Genomic DNA, 14,381 nt, shown 5'->3' with positions numbered 1-14,381 from the left:
CAAAGAGCAACAAAAAAGTTCTGCAAAATATGACAAGGCAGGATGATCAGGTTATAACTAAAAACTACATTCTTAATGTACAGCTGGTGTAAAGAAACAACGGTGACATCTAGTGGTCAAATCATCAACTACAGCACAAGGCTTTAAAACACTTGACAATCATTTCTGAGGGATGTAATCTCCAGTGGGAACTAACCTATGCTTGGATTTATGCAGAGCTGGTGCAACCCATTGCTGATTTGTTTTTTCTTTTTAAGATTATTTTTCAGCCTTTTTGTCTTTATTGGACAGGGAAAGCTGAGAAGAGATTGGAAATACAGGATAGAGAAGGGAGTGACGTTCAACAAATGGTAATGGTCAGGAGTCAAACAGGCTTTGAGGACTTTGTGACCTCAGTACGTGGGACTTCTGCTCTACCAACCGAGCTAAATCAGCGCCCCACCACAGCTGATTTTAATCGATGCTTTCATGTGCTGTTGGGGGACATTATACCACTCTTAATCCAAAATTACCAACCCTGCCTTTAATTCGGAAAAACTGAACAGATTTTTTCTGATGAATGAGATATCTATGTCATTAATTCAGAAGAACCGGGAAGATTTTTATTTTCTCAAGTGAAAGCCATATCTTTATTTTTTTTCCCCTCAAAACACACACAAGTTGATTATTAAAATTGAATGCATGTATTATAACTTGATGAATTAGGTGGTGTGTAACTCATTACTATGACCACTGAATGGAAGTGAACACTCATCCCATTAAGTGCTAAAGAGAGTGAAGACAGAGGAACAGAGGGTATTATGGTTTAAAAACTACATATTTCATATCAAATCTATTAAATAATCTTTCATATAAACATTTAAAAAAATCAAAGTTCTTAACAATTCAAAATTACTAACTTAAGCTTGTTTTAATGATTTTATTTAAAGACTCAAGAACATCAGTTATATGAAACATTTTGATATCAACACTCATGTTTCCTGATTTGAACAGATTACTGATATGTGCAGCTGGATTATAAATCAGTTTAGTATACAGCACTTAAAAACAAAATAATAGTTAAGCTCCATGCATTATAAACCTTTATACAAAAATAACATTATCACTATGAAGACGATCAATAGGCATGTTTCAATGTGATTTAATGCTAAAAGTTATTCAGTAATACAGACATTTAAAAACAAATTGTTTTAAATGGGATTGGATGTAAGAAGAAAATGAAAAAACATGAAGCACATTCTCTAAAATGGGCAGCTGAAAGTCAAAAGTTGATTCATATAAACAACATTTAAGGATGAGATGAATCACATAGATCAATAATGTGAGAAGCATTGTGCTGCAGCTAGACTTACTCAGTCTGCATTTCTCTTTTTCTAGCTGGTTATTTCTAACTTCTACATTTTCACTGTAGTCAGTTCTTCATATTAATGTTTTCATTTACAAACTAATTTAATTTAATCGTGGTTTTTCTCTTTTTAACATCTTATTTTCAATTAATAAATCAAAATGTACACATTGTTTTGACAGCACAAATAAGTACTGAATGCTATTTCCTTAACAATATCACCCTGTGGTGTTCAAGTGCAGACCCTGGTAAATACTTTCTCTGCATCGTCAGCGAGCATGTCGAGGATCATGTTAAGACTGCTGTAGGTAAAGGTAAAAGAGAGGCCCATTGATACTGGGATTCCAAGTATTGGAATGAATCTGAACCCTTCCTCTGCTGCCAGTAATGCAGCTAAACTGCCGAATTGAACCAACAACCTCAGTAAAAGTTGAGAAGTTAATTCTGTTGCTATCAGAGGTGACATGATGACTTCCTTCAATTCCTCATAAGGAACACCTGAGTAGTTTGCCATTCTCTTCAGTGATGGGATGTCAAGACCAAACCCCAAAACATATGTTGTGACAACACTGACCAGCAAGGCTGTATCAACAGCAACAGAAACCCCCGGAACTGGCACAGCTCCTACAGCTGCAGATAGAGTAGCAAAGTATTTGACCTTTGCTTGGAAAGCCTTTTTCTTTTTTTTGATCATGTCCAGACTGATATTGGGCATGGCAAGCAGAAAGGCTTCCTTCTTGAGTTCAGGAAGTTCTTCCTTCAGTGTCTCCACTAACAGAGGGAAATCATACAGTGTCAGGTCAAAGCTGGACACCAAGAAGACCTGAGGAGACTGGAGACCTTGATCCTGAAGACCTGTGTCAGGGAAAATAAGTTATTCAGGGACAGTTCATTCTTAGATCAGCAAATTAGATTTATTGCCAAGAAGAATTGTTACAACAAAGAAATAATCTACCAAACAAATGTACCTTACTTTTTTTGGGATGTTTATATATATACAGTAAATATAGATAGAGAGAAAATAATACTCAAAGTTAATGACAGCATTAATGTCAAAAGAACATTCTAAGCACTGAGGTAAATCAGTTTATTATTTAATTATTTCTTAAAGGATACATCACCTACCCTGAATGCAGTTTTTCCTGATTTGTATCAGGGTCCTTTCTTCATTGAACTCTTTCTGACTTCTTTTCTCATTACGTATGTTATCATCAATCTTTGAGCGAACAAAGTAGAACTTCTTCTCCATCTTTTGAATCTCCTTAGCCAGCTTCAGATCATTTTCTTTGAAGCGATCAGCTGAGATGATGATGAAGAAGTCAAACTTTTTAAATTCAACCTCCTTCAGGTACTTAGCAGCAGGAAAATTGGGGCTGCCGATACCAGGAAGATCAGAGAATATCACATTGGGATAGTTTGGATGGAGGTACGGTGTGACCTCCATGGTGGTTTCTACACAACCAGTACGAGCAGCTTTCTCATCCTTGTTGTCTATACCTCTAATGGCATTAACAAAGGAGGATTTACCAGAGCCAGTCTTTCCTGTGACAGCAATATTTAGAGGAACATTTTGCTCCTTATCCAAATACTTCTGAATCTTTGCACGAGCTAAGTCTTGATCATTTTTCTCCAGAGCTTCTTTAATTTTTGTATCTATTTGTTGACCACCAGATTGATTCCCCATTGTGCTTCTGGAAAACTGGAATAAAAGAGATGTTATAAAGTCACTATAATCCTCTGACAAATAAAAGTGAATGTAAGACTACAATAATAAACATCATGCACAAAGAAACTATGATGGTAGAAAACACTTAGTAAGTCAAGTACAGCAGCACATGAAGCTTTTCTCTGCATAAAGTCAGAGATTCAATTCTGCCAAGACAGGAAGGGGACTGTGTGAAAATAAAAAATCGGAAACTTGATCTTCCCTGCAGGCTGGAGTTGATTTAAGTCAAGATTTAACTGTTATCACAGTGCTAAGTACGGCTCTGACCAAAAAGACTTTACAATCTGTTAATGAATATAACATCAAACACACAAATGATCTTCAAATATGAATGTTTGTCCCCAGCTCACACCAAATACATCTCACAATGAGCAAAGTGCTGTGTTAATTTATTAATCTGTTTATTTGTCAGGGACATTACATGTAAGCATTGTTAAATCTAATTAAAGTGCAACAGATGTAATGTATCTAGGACTTCTAGACATGGCTAATTTGCAGTCCTTGTTCCGGGTTAGGCTTTGAAGAAATAACACAGATGATACACCAACACAGTAAAATAGACATACAAACTGACATTTGCAGCAGATAAAGATGCATAACAACAAACAGTAAAGCAGACATAGACACGCAGATTGAAAATAATTACTAACTAAACACATATTTTATGCTATACTCACCAGATCAAAAGGTCACTGTACGAGTTGTTATCTTTAAGTGCAGACGCGAAGAAGCATAGAAACAGGAGAAAAGTTTATCAGTCTTGGTCAGCAACCAATCAAAAGTCTTTCTGTGAGTTCAGGACCACCCTTATTTTTAAAGCAGCTGACTTTTAAGAAACATGCTGATTTACAGGAACAGTAGAAGATGCATGCTCTCATGCCTTCTGCAGGTTTATAATAGCGCAAATCTTTATTGTGGCTGATGCTAGAAATCCTCCTTTTCTACATCTTTAGTTTTCATCAAAGCTTTGTCTGTTCAAAAACTAGTGTTTTTTTGGGAGCCCTTATTGTGTGATATCTTCAGCTTTCAACAGCACTAATAATGGTGAATAATATCAGAAGCATGGGGATGTTTCAGCAGTTCTGAAAAAAAATTTGTTTTAGGTTTTTACTAATTTACAAATGTTATTTTTCATGGCAAAAGCTTTCACTTTGATTTCGTACTTCTTAGATTCTCTCCTCAGGTTTATTGAGAGGACAGGAAATCACTCCATGGGAAAGGGAACAAGCACATAAGATTGTGGTGAGACGTCCTCGTGTCTGAGGTGTTGCATGCAGAAGTTTCTGTGACTGATGATTGCAGCAGCGGTCAACTGGCTGTTTTTTTGTGTCTACAAAAGTTATAATACGTGCTCACTAAGGTGAAACGTTTTAATGACACCGCGCAAAAAAAGGAAAACTCACCACACCAACTCATGACAGTAGGCTACTTCTCAAAGTGTGGGAACGTTTAGTGAGCTGTTTCTCACCTAGGTTTGAATGTTTTAGTGTGTGTGTTGTAAATATGTTTATGTAGTAGTTTTTCTGTAGCTTTGTTCATGTGTGTGTGTCTGTATTGTGTGTGTTCAGGTTCGTCTGGTTGTCCTCAGCTTCTAACAGGCTGTGATACACTGTGCAGCTCTAATCTCACATTTTGGTTTTATTCCCAGCAGATACGAGAGTTTGTGTGTTCAAATTCAGGATGTACGTGTGTAATTTTCACTTTAATAAAGTGCTTAAAAAAATAGAATGTACCTGAAATCAGGGCGGCAGTAGCTCAGTGTGGAGGGACTTGGGTTGGAAATCAGAGGGTCGCCAGTTTCCGGAACAAGTCTGGAAATTGGTCTGGTAGCTGGAGAGGTACCAGTCCACTTCCTAAAAACTGTTCAGGTGCCCTTGAGCAAGGCACCAAACCCCAAAACTGCTCTGGAGTGCTCACTGTGGGCAGCCCCCTCACTCTGAGACCTCTCCATTAGTGCATGTTCATATGATCCTGTTTGTGCATCTTTGTGTATTTCAGCAAAGGACTGTGATGTCACAAGATAGTTGTGATGTCACTGCCAGCCTGTTATTTGTGTCCTAGAACACACAAACGTCTAGAAACACATAGCTAACACAGCCACAGAGACAAACAGGAGCGAAACAAACCTCATCCCAGTTCAAAGTCTATTATTTTGTCAGGTGCGATTGAGTTTTATAGAATAACAAACACAATGGCAAACAGACAACCGGAGCAGGAATTTCTCTCTATCAAAAAGAAGAGAGCCATGATTTTGGCATCTCTGGTGATAAAAAGATGTGAGATTAAGAAGTTTCACAAAGCTATAGAAGCAAAGGAGCAGGATGTGTCACAGCTTGAGCGGCGGCTTGATCGTATTAAAAAAGGTCACAGGGAGTCACTCAACAGAGCTGAGGAAAGACTTGCAAAAGCCAACTTGGACTTTGATAGAGCGCACAATTCAAAAGAGGATTTAAACGTGATAAGTGAGGACTTACATGACAAAATAGCGACCATTAACAATGAATTGGAACAGACTGAAGAAATCATGCGTAAATACGATAAGTATAAAAAAATTGTCATCGACTTCTTGTGTGCAGCCTTGGTGGGGAGATGCCTGGACAGTCCACGGCCCAAAACAAAAATTCTGAACTGGATGGTGACAGCTCGGAACTTGAGCAGAAATGAAAGAAAATGCTATCTGATCCCAAGCAGATTGTGGATCAGAGCCAGCAGCTGGTCAAGCTACACCTAGTCCTGTGTCAGAGCGTCACCAGAAACAACGAAATGCTGAAGGAGTTTCGTCTGCAAACAGAGAAAACTGTAAATGCATTAAATGTGGAAGACGAGAAGCTAAACTCTGAGCTAAATGAAGTAAAGGATCAAATCAAGAGATACAAAGAAAGAGGTGCCCAACTCAAACGCAAGGTTCAGCTCCATGATTCAATACCTAAAGATGACCAGGATCTCTTGCTGGAAGCTCTGGGTTTGAGGGTGACTGATGTGTATCGCACCATAGTAGATACTCGGTTTAACACTCTCGACACTTTGGAGAAAATGACCAGTATAGAGCGCCGCATGTTTAGACTGTTTGATCAGCTTGACAAAATTCCTGAATAAGTCTTGGCAGAAATGAGAAAGAAGCATTATATAGAGATGATGATGAGGCTGCATGCAGAGGAGTTTAGGTTGAAACTTGAGAAACTGAAAGAAAGGGAGAAGAAGTGCATGCAAAGATCTACTGCTAATAACATGCCGGTAAAGTGTAAAAAGCTCATGTTCAGATCACCATCAGCATAAAGAAGCAAGAAGAAGAGAAGAAAAATTATTTGCAGGAGGAATATGACCCCTTTCTGTCATTGGACGAGGAGACTAAAATATTTAACAAATGGGATGACAGGTGGAGGCTGAGAAGTCCTACATCCATTTCCTGTAGAGACAATTTCAGGGCTGGAGAAACTTCAGCCGAGTGTTCTCCTGCTAGTGCAGAGTTGTCTCAGCATCAAGCACAAAATGGTACAGAGAAAACTTTGCATAACTCTGGCACTGCTCACATTGAAGAGCTAGGTGAGGTACATCTAAAGCAGAACCACTGTCTCTCAATTTCTGACACCCAAGAGTCAGGGTCAATATATGACACTGAAGATATACAGAGCACCACAAAGTGTTTAAAACAGAACAAGACGCCACCATCTAACAGAGCCAACAAATGGATCAATCCGCTGGTAAACCTTTTGCCATCTACTAACTGAAAGAACACATTCAAAGGACAGTCCTGCCCCCAGCTTGCCGAGAATTACAAGTACCATTCTAAGGAGTCTCGAGAATCCTTGAGGAGATTGGCCACTGTGCAGACCAAGTACATTAAGCAAAACTTGGAGTTCAAAAGGCTGCTGACCAGAAAGACCTAAATGGTTAACAGACATCATTGTCCTGTCCCTTTCTTCTCTTTCTACTCAACCTTTCTGTTCCCCTCTTCTATTTCCCTTTTCGGGTCACCATGAGGCATCAGCGGCTAGCGGCACATGAATGTCCTCCTTTGTGTTGATGAGATTGGATGTTCTGTGTGTGTTAGGGTTTACTCCAGGTGCTCTGGTTTCTCCCACAAAATCTCACATAAAAAAAAAACAGTGAACAGAATCAATCAACACAAACAACAATGAATAATGAATGATAATAAACAGCATTAAAAATAAAAAATTGGGACGGCCAAGTCTATATCAATGCAACATTATCACGGAATTCGATTTGGTGCGCTTTTGTTCCCACCAAAGTCCTCTGAGTGCAACTACTACCTTAGAAATCAATCATTTGACACAAATGATAATTATGAAATTACTTCTCCAAGCACAAACAGCAAATTAACAAACACAAAACTTTGACAGGGAACAGGTTTGTGTTATTTGTACGGAAGAGGAGTAGGGCCACGGAAAAATAAATGTTAGGGTTTGGACTTTAATCTCAGGATTCTGACTTTTTTTCTCAGTCAGACTTAAAAAAATAAAAAATAAATAAAACGGACCCCCCCAAAAAATGTTTCAGTGGCCCTAATACTCTCCTCTCATAATCTTTATCTGCAACTATGTAAAGAGTAATAGGTATAGAACGGTCACCTCACTGTCATGTTTCCAGTTTGCACTAAAGAGGTCAAAGTAAAGTATAGCCTACACTGTCTAAACATTTCACTTTATACTAGATTTGGAGGGGAATGCTGAAAGTAGTTGCTGTTATATTTCCTACAGTCGAGACAACCCCAAATGTCAAATGCTCAGACATGTAGTGAAGTTTTTTACTGCAACACGAAACAGGTGAGAAGAGGTCATTTAGAGACACACACACACTCCTCTGTTCCTATTCATCTGTTTCTGCCAGCTTTAACAGGTCAAGTACCTAGACTTCATTCTTAATTTAATATTCTTCATAGTTCAGTGTAGTTAACCAAAGAATTCAACATGTAATAAAAATAGTCATTTCAGAAACTTGTTGATTTGCAGCTTCAGTCATGTCAGTGTTTGTCTACCCCACAGGGATGTAAGGTTCATTGTAACGAATATATTGTCACATCTAAACTAACCAAAATATTGTTTCAGAGATGAAGTTTTAACTTCATGTGAGCAGTCAGTGGAAAGCTTTTATCTTAATGCAGTGTGTTTGTCTCTCAAGCCTTGTTGTCTTTAAAACAGACAAACAGCTGAGAGTAACTTCTGTTAATGGATAAAGAGCAACAAAACAGTTCTGCAAAATATGACAAGGCAGGATGATCAGGTTATAACTAAAAACTACATTCTTAATGTACAGCTGGTGTAAAGAAACAACGGTGACATCTAGTGGTCAAATCATCAACTACAGCACAAGGCTTTAAAACGCTTCACAATCATTTCTGAGGGATATAATCTCCAGTGGGAACTAACCTATGCTTGGATTTATGCACAGCTGGTGCAACCCATTGCTGATTTGTTTTTTCTTTTCAAGATTATTTTTCAGCCTTTTTGTCTTTATTGGACAGGGAAAGCTAAGAAGAGACAGAGAATGAAATGACGTGCACCAAATGGTCATGGTCAGGAGTCAAACAAGCATTGAGGCCTCAGTATGTGGGACTCATGCTCTACCAACTGAGTTAAACCAGCGCCCCACCAGAGCTTTCATGTGTCATGGCATGCTCTCCACACAGTCTTTCACATTGCTGTTGGGGGACATTATACCACTCTTGACGCAAAAATTCAAGCAGCTCAGCTTTACTGAATGGCTTGTGAGGTGATCACCAAATCCTCAATTAGTATAATGAGATGTGCCTCCTTTGAATTTTATCAGACACTACAAAAGGATGCCTTCTATGCATATAGAGATGCTGATAGAAATATTTGCAGTGGTCTCTTCATTTTTTCTATAACTTTATATATTTTCTTCTTTCTGATCACTACCTTCAGCTTGTAGAACATACATCAAATCAAGTGAAAAAGGTGCACTTCTTCATGCCGATTACAAATCATTGATTCTGAAAGTCCCTCTTCCCGCCTGACTTACTGACCAGTTTGACATCTGTGATGACGATGTCATGGCTCACGGCCTTGCACATGTCGTAGACGGTCAATGCCGCAACAGAAACTGCTGTCAAGGCCTCCATAAAGATAAAGATAAAGATAAAGATAAACTTTATTGATCCCCCATGGGGGAAATTTGTGCATTACAGCAGCTCCAGAAAACAGGGGACGAGGAATATACTTATAAAAAATAAAAATACAGGTTAAAAAACAGATCAAACATATTTACATCATTTAAATAAAAATAAAAAATACAATAGTGTAAAAAAATACAATAATGTACATGTAAAATTACACAGTAACTTGTTATTAACAAAACACACACAGTGTGTAGCATGAGGTGGTGATGTTGTTAAACAGTCTGATCAAACAGTCTGACTTCAGATGGGATGAACGACCTGCGGTAGCGCTCTGTCTTGCAGGGTGGATGTCTGAGTCTGCTGCTGAAGGAGCTGCTCAGGGCCCCCACAGTGTCATGCAGGGGGTGAGAGGGGTTGTCCATGATGGATGTCAGCTTCACTAACATCCTCCTCTCACCCACCTCCTCTACAGAGTCCAGAGGACAGTCCAAGACAGAACTGGCCCTCCTGACCAGTCTGTTCAGTCTCTTCCTGTCTCTCTCTGTGCTCCCTCCTCCCCAGCAGACCACTGCATAGAAAAGTGCAGACGCCACCACAGTGTCATAAAAAGTCCGTAGCAGAGTCCTGCACACTCCAAAGGACCTCAGTCGTCTCGGCAGGTGAAGTCGACATTGGCCCTTCTTGTACAGGACGTCGGTGTTGTGTGACCAGTCCAGTTTGTTGTTGAGGTGAACACCCAGGTATGTGTACTTCTCCACCCTCTCGATGTCCAAGCCCTGGATGTTCACCAGTGCAGTCTGGGGTGACTGCGGAAGTCAATCACCATCTCCTTTGTCTTGCTGGCATTGAGCTGAAGGTAGTTGAGCTCACTCCAGTCGACAAATCTCGACCCCTGTCCTTCCCGTAGTGCGACACGTTGCTGTGATGACCGCAGCGTCCTGCAGCTCATCCAGGTGAGAGGTGACTGAGACGTGGTCCAAGGGGAGCGGGTGGCAGAGTGGGATGAGGACCGAGGTCTGCTTGGAAGCCATGATGCCAGACAACTGTGCCACGGCCAGGGCATCACCCTTGGCCAGCTGGTTGTCCCTCAGCAGCTGGAATGCGATGGGGCCCAGGATGACGGTAGCACTGGCTGTGGCCGCTCGCCGTGTGGGATTTTTCCCCCCTACATCCACCATGGAGGCACGGCCTGGGCGTCTGTGTGCGTCAGCTGGGCTTCAGTGGTTTCATTCTGGTGGGTGTTGGAGACGCTTGTGCTTGACCTACTCTGATCACTGACACACCGTCGGAGTTTAAGACTATGGTCTTCACTTGAGCTTTTATTATGGCACAGTCTAACATTGTAGTGCTTTACATTCATTTTGGCATTCATTAGTGTGCAAAAAACAGGCGTTCCTAGAGTCCTGAGTACGTTCTTCTTCAGAACGTTAGGACTCCTGGCTATTGCGTACCTGAGACAGCCTTCATTAATGCTTCTCCTGATATTTGTGCGGGAGGTTGAATTTGAAGTCTTGCTGAAATTGAGACTATCTGCAATCTCAGAGGAGGGAAGAAGTGTTTCACTTTGGATGTTTTCTGTCACATTGGGTGTTTCATTGTTCATTTCTGACCAGGCATGTATTCCCCCACTCATTTGGGTCCTAGAGGAGCAAAAACAGTCTCCTTGTATTGAACGAGTGCAGTGTGGAAGGCACAATAAATCCATTTCTCTCATTGGGACTCTTCTGCTGCCTGAAGCGCACATGTGAGGAGTTGTGTCTGCAGAGAGGACTGTGTTGTTTGGAAGCTGGGAAACAATGGGGAAATCTCTCTGGCTGTCTTGTGACATAGGCGGTTGGAATCTGGTACCTGTTGGAAAAAGGAGCATCTGTCAAGGACAATGCTAAAAACAAGAAAGTGTGTATGTAGATGAAGATGTAATACTACTTTAATATGGTAACACCTGATCCTTCTATATATATTTAGATCTAAATGACTTTGTGGTAATAAAGTTGGAATGGAAGTATTTTGATCAGTGTTTTTCATGCAAACAAACTGTTGCAAAAATTACAGCCAGTGTCACATCTGCTGGTTAAAGCGATCTCATTTCACAGCTTTTTGTACCTGTTTGTCATTTAGACCCCAAATTATAGAGCTCAGGTTCAAACATGTAGGAATACGATCAAGATTGTATCTGTCATTGGTTCAATGTACATTTGATTGTCTATATTTCAGTGTGAAAGGGCTGCAAATACAGTGGTATTTACAGAAAATCCTGACTGGGCAGTGATGGAAAAATCTGAGTGTGAGAGGTTTGTACGTACAGCCATGTCACCCACCAATGAGGATCATAGGCCGGTTCTTCATCTTGGAGATATTGAACATTCCTGGAGACGCAAACAGAAGATTGTAACATTTCATGTGGAAGTTTACCCCGACCCTGGTGTGTCTGAAGACAAGTCTACCTGCATGTTGTTTCTTCTTCCTGCCCACTGCTGCTCCGATAATCTGCAGAAGCTCTTCCTCTGATGATCCTGAGCGCAAGAAATCTCTCAAGGACACCTCAGAGTTCCCAAACAAACACACCTGAAAGAAGACAGACAAGGAGGGAACAGAGGACAATAAATGAAGGCTTATGTCTAAATGACTAATATGTACAAAAAGCTGTGAGACGGGCTGTAAAGTAATCTTAGAGGGAAAATGTGCTTTGTCAAAAGTCCTGTTCAGACTCATTTCTGCAACAGCGCGGTAATTAAGCTCAACCGTCATCTTTGTACATTCATATGGATTTGGCGGCAGCTTAATATTGGTGTCCCAGTTTGTGAATTCACATTGTGTTTCAAAAGCACTAGACAGTCCCTCCAGGATATTGCAGACTGTTTGGGGGATTGTTGCGGCTTAAAATGCCTGATTTTGCGGCAGCTTTTCAAAAAAATAAAAATAAAACGTGTGTGGATTAATTTAATCTTAATTTAAAGTCCCGACTGAAATCGCTACTTTTAGTTAACAACAAAAAATGTAACAAATGTATACATTATTATAAAACCTTTCCCCTCTATTTAAATAATTATTTCATTATTTAAATGCGTCTTTATTGGTTTATTTTATATTCTGTATATTACTGTCTTTCTTTTCTACTTTCCTTTATGTAGCCTACTGTATGCTATTTAGTTATTTAATCTGTCTTTTACTTGATTTACATTGTGATATTGTTTTTTGTTTACCTGACTGTATATGCGCATTACTCTTCTTGAATAAAGTTAAACAAAAAAAACAAAAAAAATGGGTGGATGCGGCCGGTTCGGGAAACGTAAATGACACCACTTCCTTACTGAATGAATCAGACGAAGTAGGAACAAATATCTGCCTACTGTGCGTGCCTACTAAATAGTAGGTACTAAACAGTATGCAGCACGGATAGTAGGTACTGTCTACTGCCTACTGACAGATTGAGTAGGTACTTGGCAATTCTGATACAGCCAGGGAATTAACAAACAACATATAAAAGGAAAGAGAGGAGCTGCCAGGATATGGATCATGACAGTAATGTTGCTTAGTGTTCATAATGGATTAATATCCAGGTATTTTACCTGCTCTTTTGTAAAGTGTCTTGAGATAACATTTGTTATGAAATGGGGCCATGCAAATAAAAGTTTGATTTCTTGATTTTTGCAGAGGAGATGAGGGATCTGGCTCAGTGGTGTTACCTCATCATGAAGCAATTTTATCTATCTCAAGAACTCCTGGCACTTGATTTCCTGATTTCTTCTGTGTGTTGCGAGAATGTGTTTGAGATTCATTGCTGTATGAAGGAACAAACTGTTTTATACTGCATACCCGTACTGCCAGTATCGTTTCACTTTTTTAATTTGAACAACACCAGCTGGTTCTATTAGAAAAAATAATTCAGGGGCGCTGGTAGCTTAGTGGTTAGTGTGCGACCCTCTTAGGGAGGCTGTATAGTCCTCTAGGTGAGATGAGTCTAAGAAATGGCTGCTCTCAATCCAGACACTGAGCGAGGGGTGGGGATGAGGAGGAGGGGAAGCAGTGCAATGAAGGGACAGCTTTGTTAAAGTGCACCATCTACTGGACATCTTCTCTCAAAGTTTCAAATGATAGGCGTCTATCTCCTGAAATAAATAAATAAATTACAAATAAGTAAGAATGATCGTTAAGGTTTATTGCTTACTGAAGTTTAATTTGATCAGATGAATCCTCTTTTACAGAAGCTTATTGCAATAACTAGTGAAAATAAAAAAACTCTTGTGTTTTTCTGAATAAATGAGTTAAGCCTCTAGCTAGTTAATAAAAACGGGGCAGTTTTTTTCCCTCTCAATGAGGTATCTAAGTCGTGAATTCAGACGAACGGAAGATTTATATTTTCTCAAGTGAAAGCCATATGTTCTTTATTTTTCCCTCAAAACACACACACACACACACACACACACACACACACACACAGATATGTGTGTAGAAGTGGATAAATCAGAATTCATTCATGTTATTTGATGACAAATTAATCATGTAAATTGTCGACACCAGTAATGTAAACAAGTGCTTATAATAATAAGTTGTGTTTTGATTAATGTTGATAATTTAAATTGAATATCTGTATTATAAATTTTAATTACATTTTGTGTAAATCAGTACAATGACCACATGTGGTGTAAAAGCGCTTTGAGTAGTCGGAAGACTAGAAAAGCGCTTTATAAGTTCAAGTCCATTTACCATTTAGATGGCAGTGAACGCTCATCATAATAAGTGCTAAAGAGAGGGTAGACAGTTACAAGGAACAGAGGGTATTATGGTTTAAAAACTAGATATTTCATATAAAATCTATTAAATAATCTTTAATATAAACATTTAAAAAAATCAAAGTTCTTAACAATTCAAAATAACTAACTTAAGCTTTTTTTAATGATTTTATTTAAAGACTCAAGAACATCAGTTATATGAAACATTTTGATATCAACACTCATGTTTCCTGATTTAAACAGATTACTGATATGTGCAGCTGGATTATAAATCAGTTTAGTATACAGCACTTAAAAACAGCAGAGCTGTACAAAAATAATAGTTAAGTTCCATGCATTATAAACCTTTATACAAAAATAACATTATCTCTATGAAGACGATCAATAGGCATGTTTTTAATGTGATTTCAATGAATAGCTCAAAATGTACACATTGTTTTACAGCACAAATAAATACTAAATGCTATTTCTTTAACAATA

General features: G+C 39.1%; 1 protein-coding gene and 1 pseudogene across 1 annotated transcript; both read right to left on the bottom strand.

The window, feature by feature from the left end:
* Positions 1–1,125: 1,125 nt before the first annotated feature.
* On the bottom strand, positions 1,126–3,224 carry LOC136183245 (interferon-inducible GTPase 5-like). Its single transcript, XM_065966050.1, has 2 exons — positions 2,471–3,224; positions 1,126–2,200 (listed from the first exon to the last, which is right to left on the bottom strand). Exons 1-2 carry the CDS (start codon positions 3,027–3,029, stop codon positions 1,578–1,580), a joined length of 1,182 nt encoding a protein of 393 aa, XP_065822122.1. The 5' UTR covers positions 3,030–3,224; the 3' UTR covers positions 1,126–1,577.
* Positions 3,225–9,033: 5,809 nt separating this feature from the next.
* On the bottom strand, positions 9,034–11,916 carry LOC136183298 (molybdenum cofactor biosynthesis protein 1-like; annotated as a pseudogene).
* Between the last annotated feature and the right edge of the window lie 2,465 nt (positions 11,917–14,381).

This window comes from Labrus bergylta, chromosome 18 (assembly GCF_963930695.1).
Source record: "Labrus bergylta chromosome 18, fLabBer1.1, whole genome shotgun sequence".
Lineage (NCBI taxonomy): Eukaryota > Metazoa > Chordata > Actinopteri > Labriformes > Labridae > Labrus > Labrus bergylta.
The sequence above is the reverse complement of the archived record's forward strand: the minus strand, read 5'-3'. Positions and strand labels throughout refer to the sequence as shown.

What these genes read in the sequence shown, in the direction of transcription:
- LOC136183245 (XM_065966050.1), bottom strand. Translation starts at nt 3,029, where the DNA reads ATGGGGAATCAATCTGGTGGTCAACAAATAGATACAAAAATTAAAGAA. An exon ending in CAGGAAAAACTGCATTCAGG is followed by an intron (nt 2,201 to 2,470) that starts GTAGGTGATGTA and finishes TCCCTGACACAG; the next exon opens with GTCTTCAGGATCAAGGTCTC.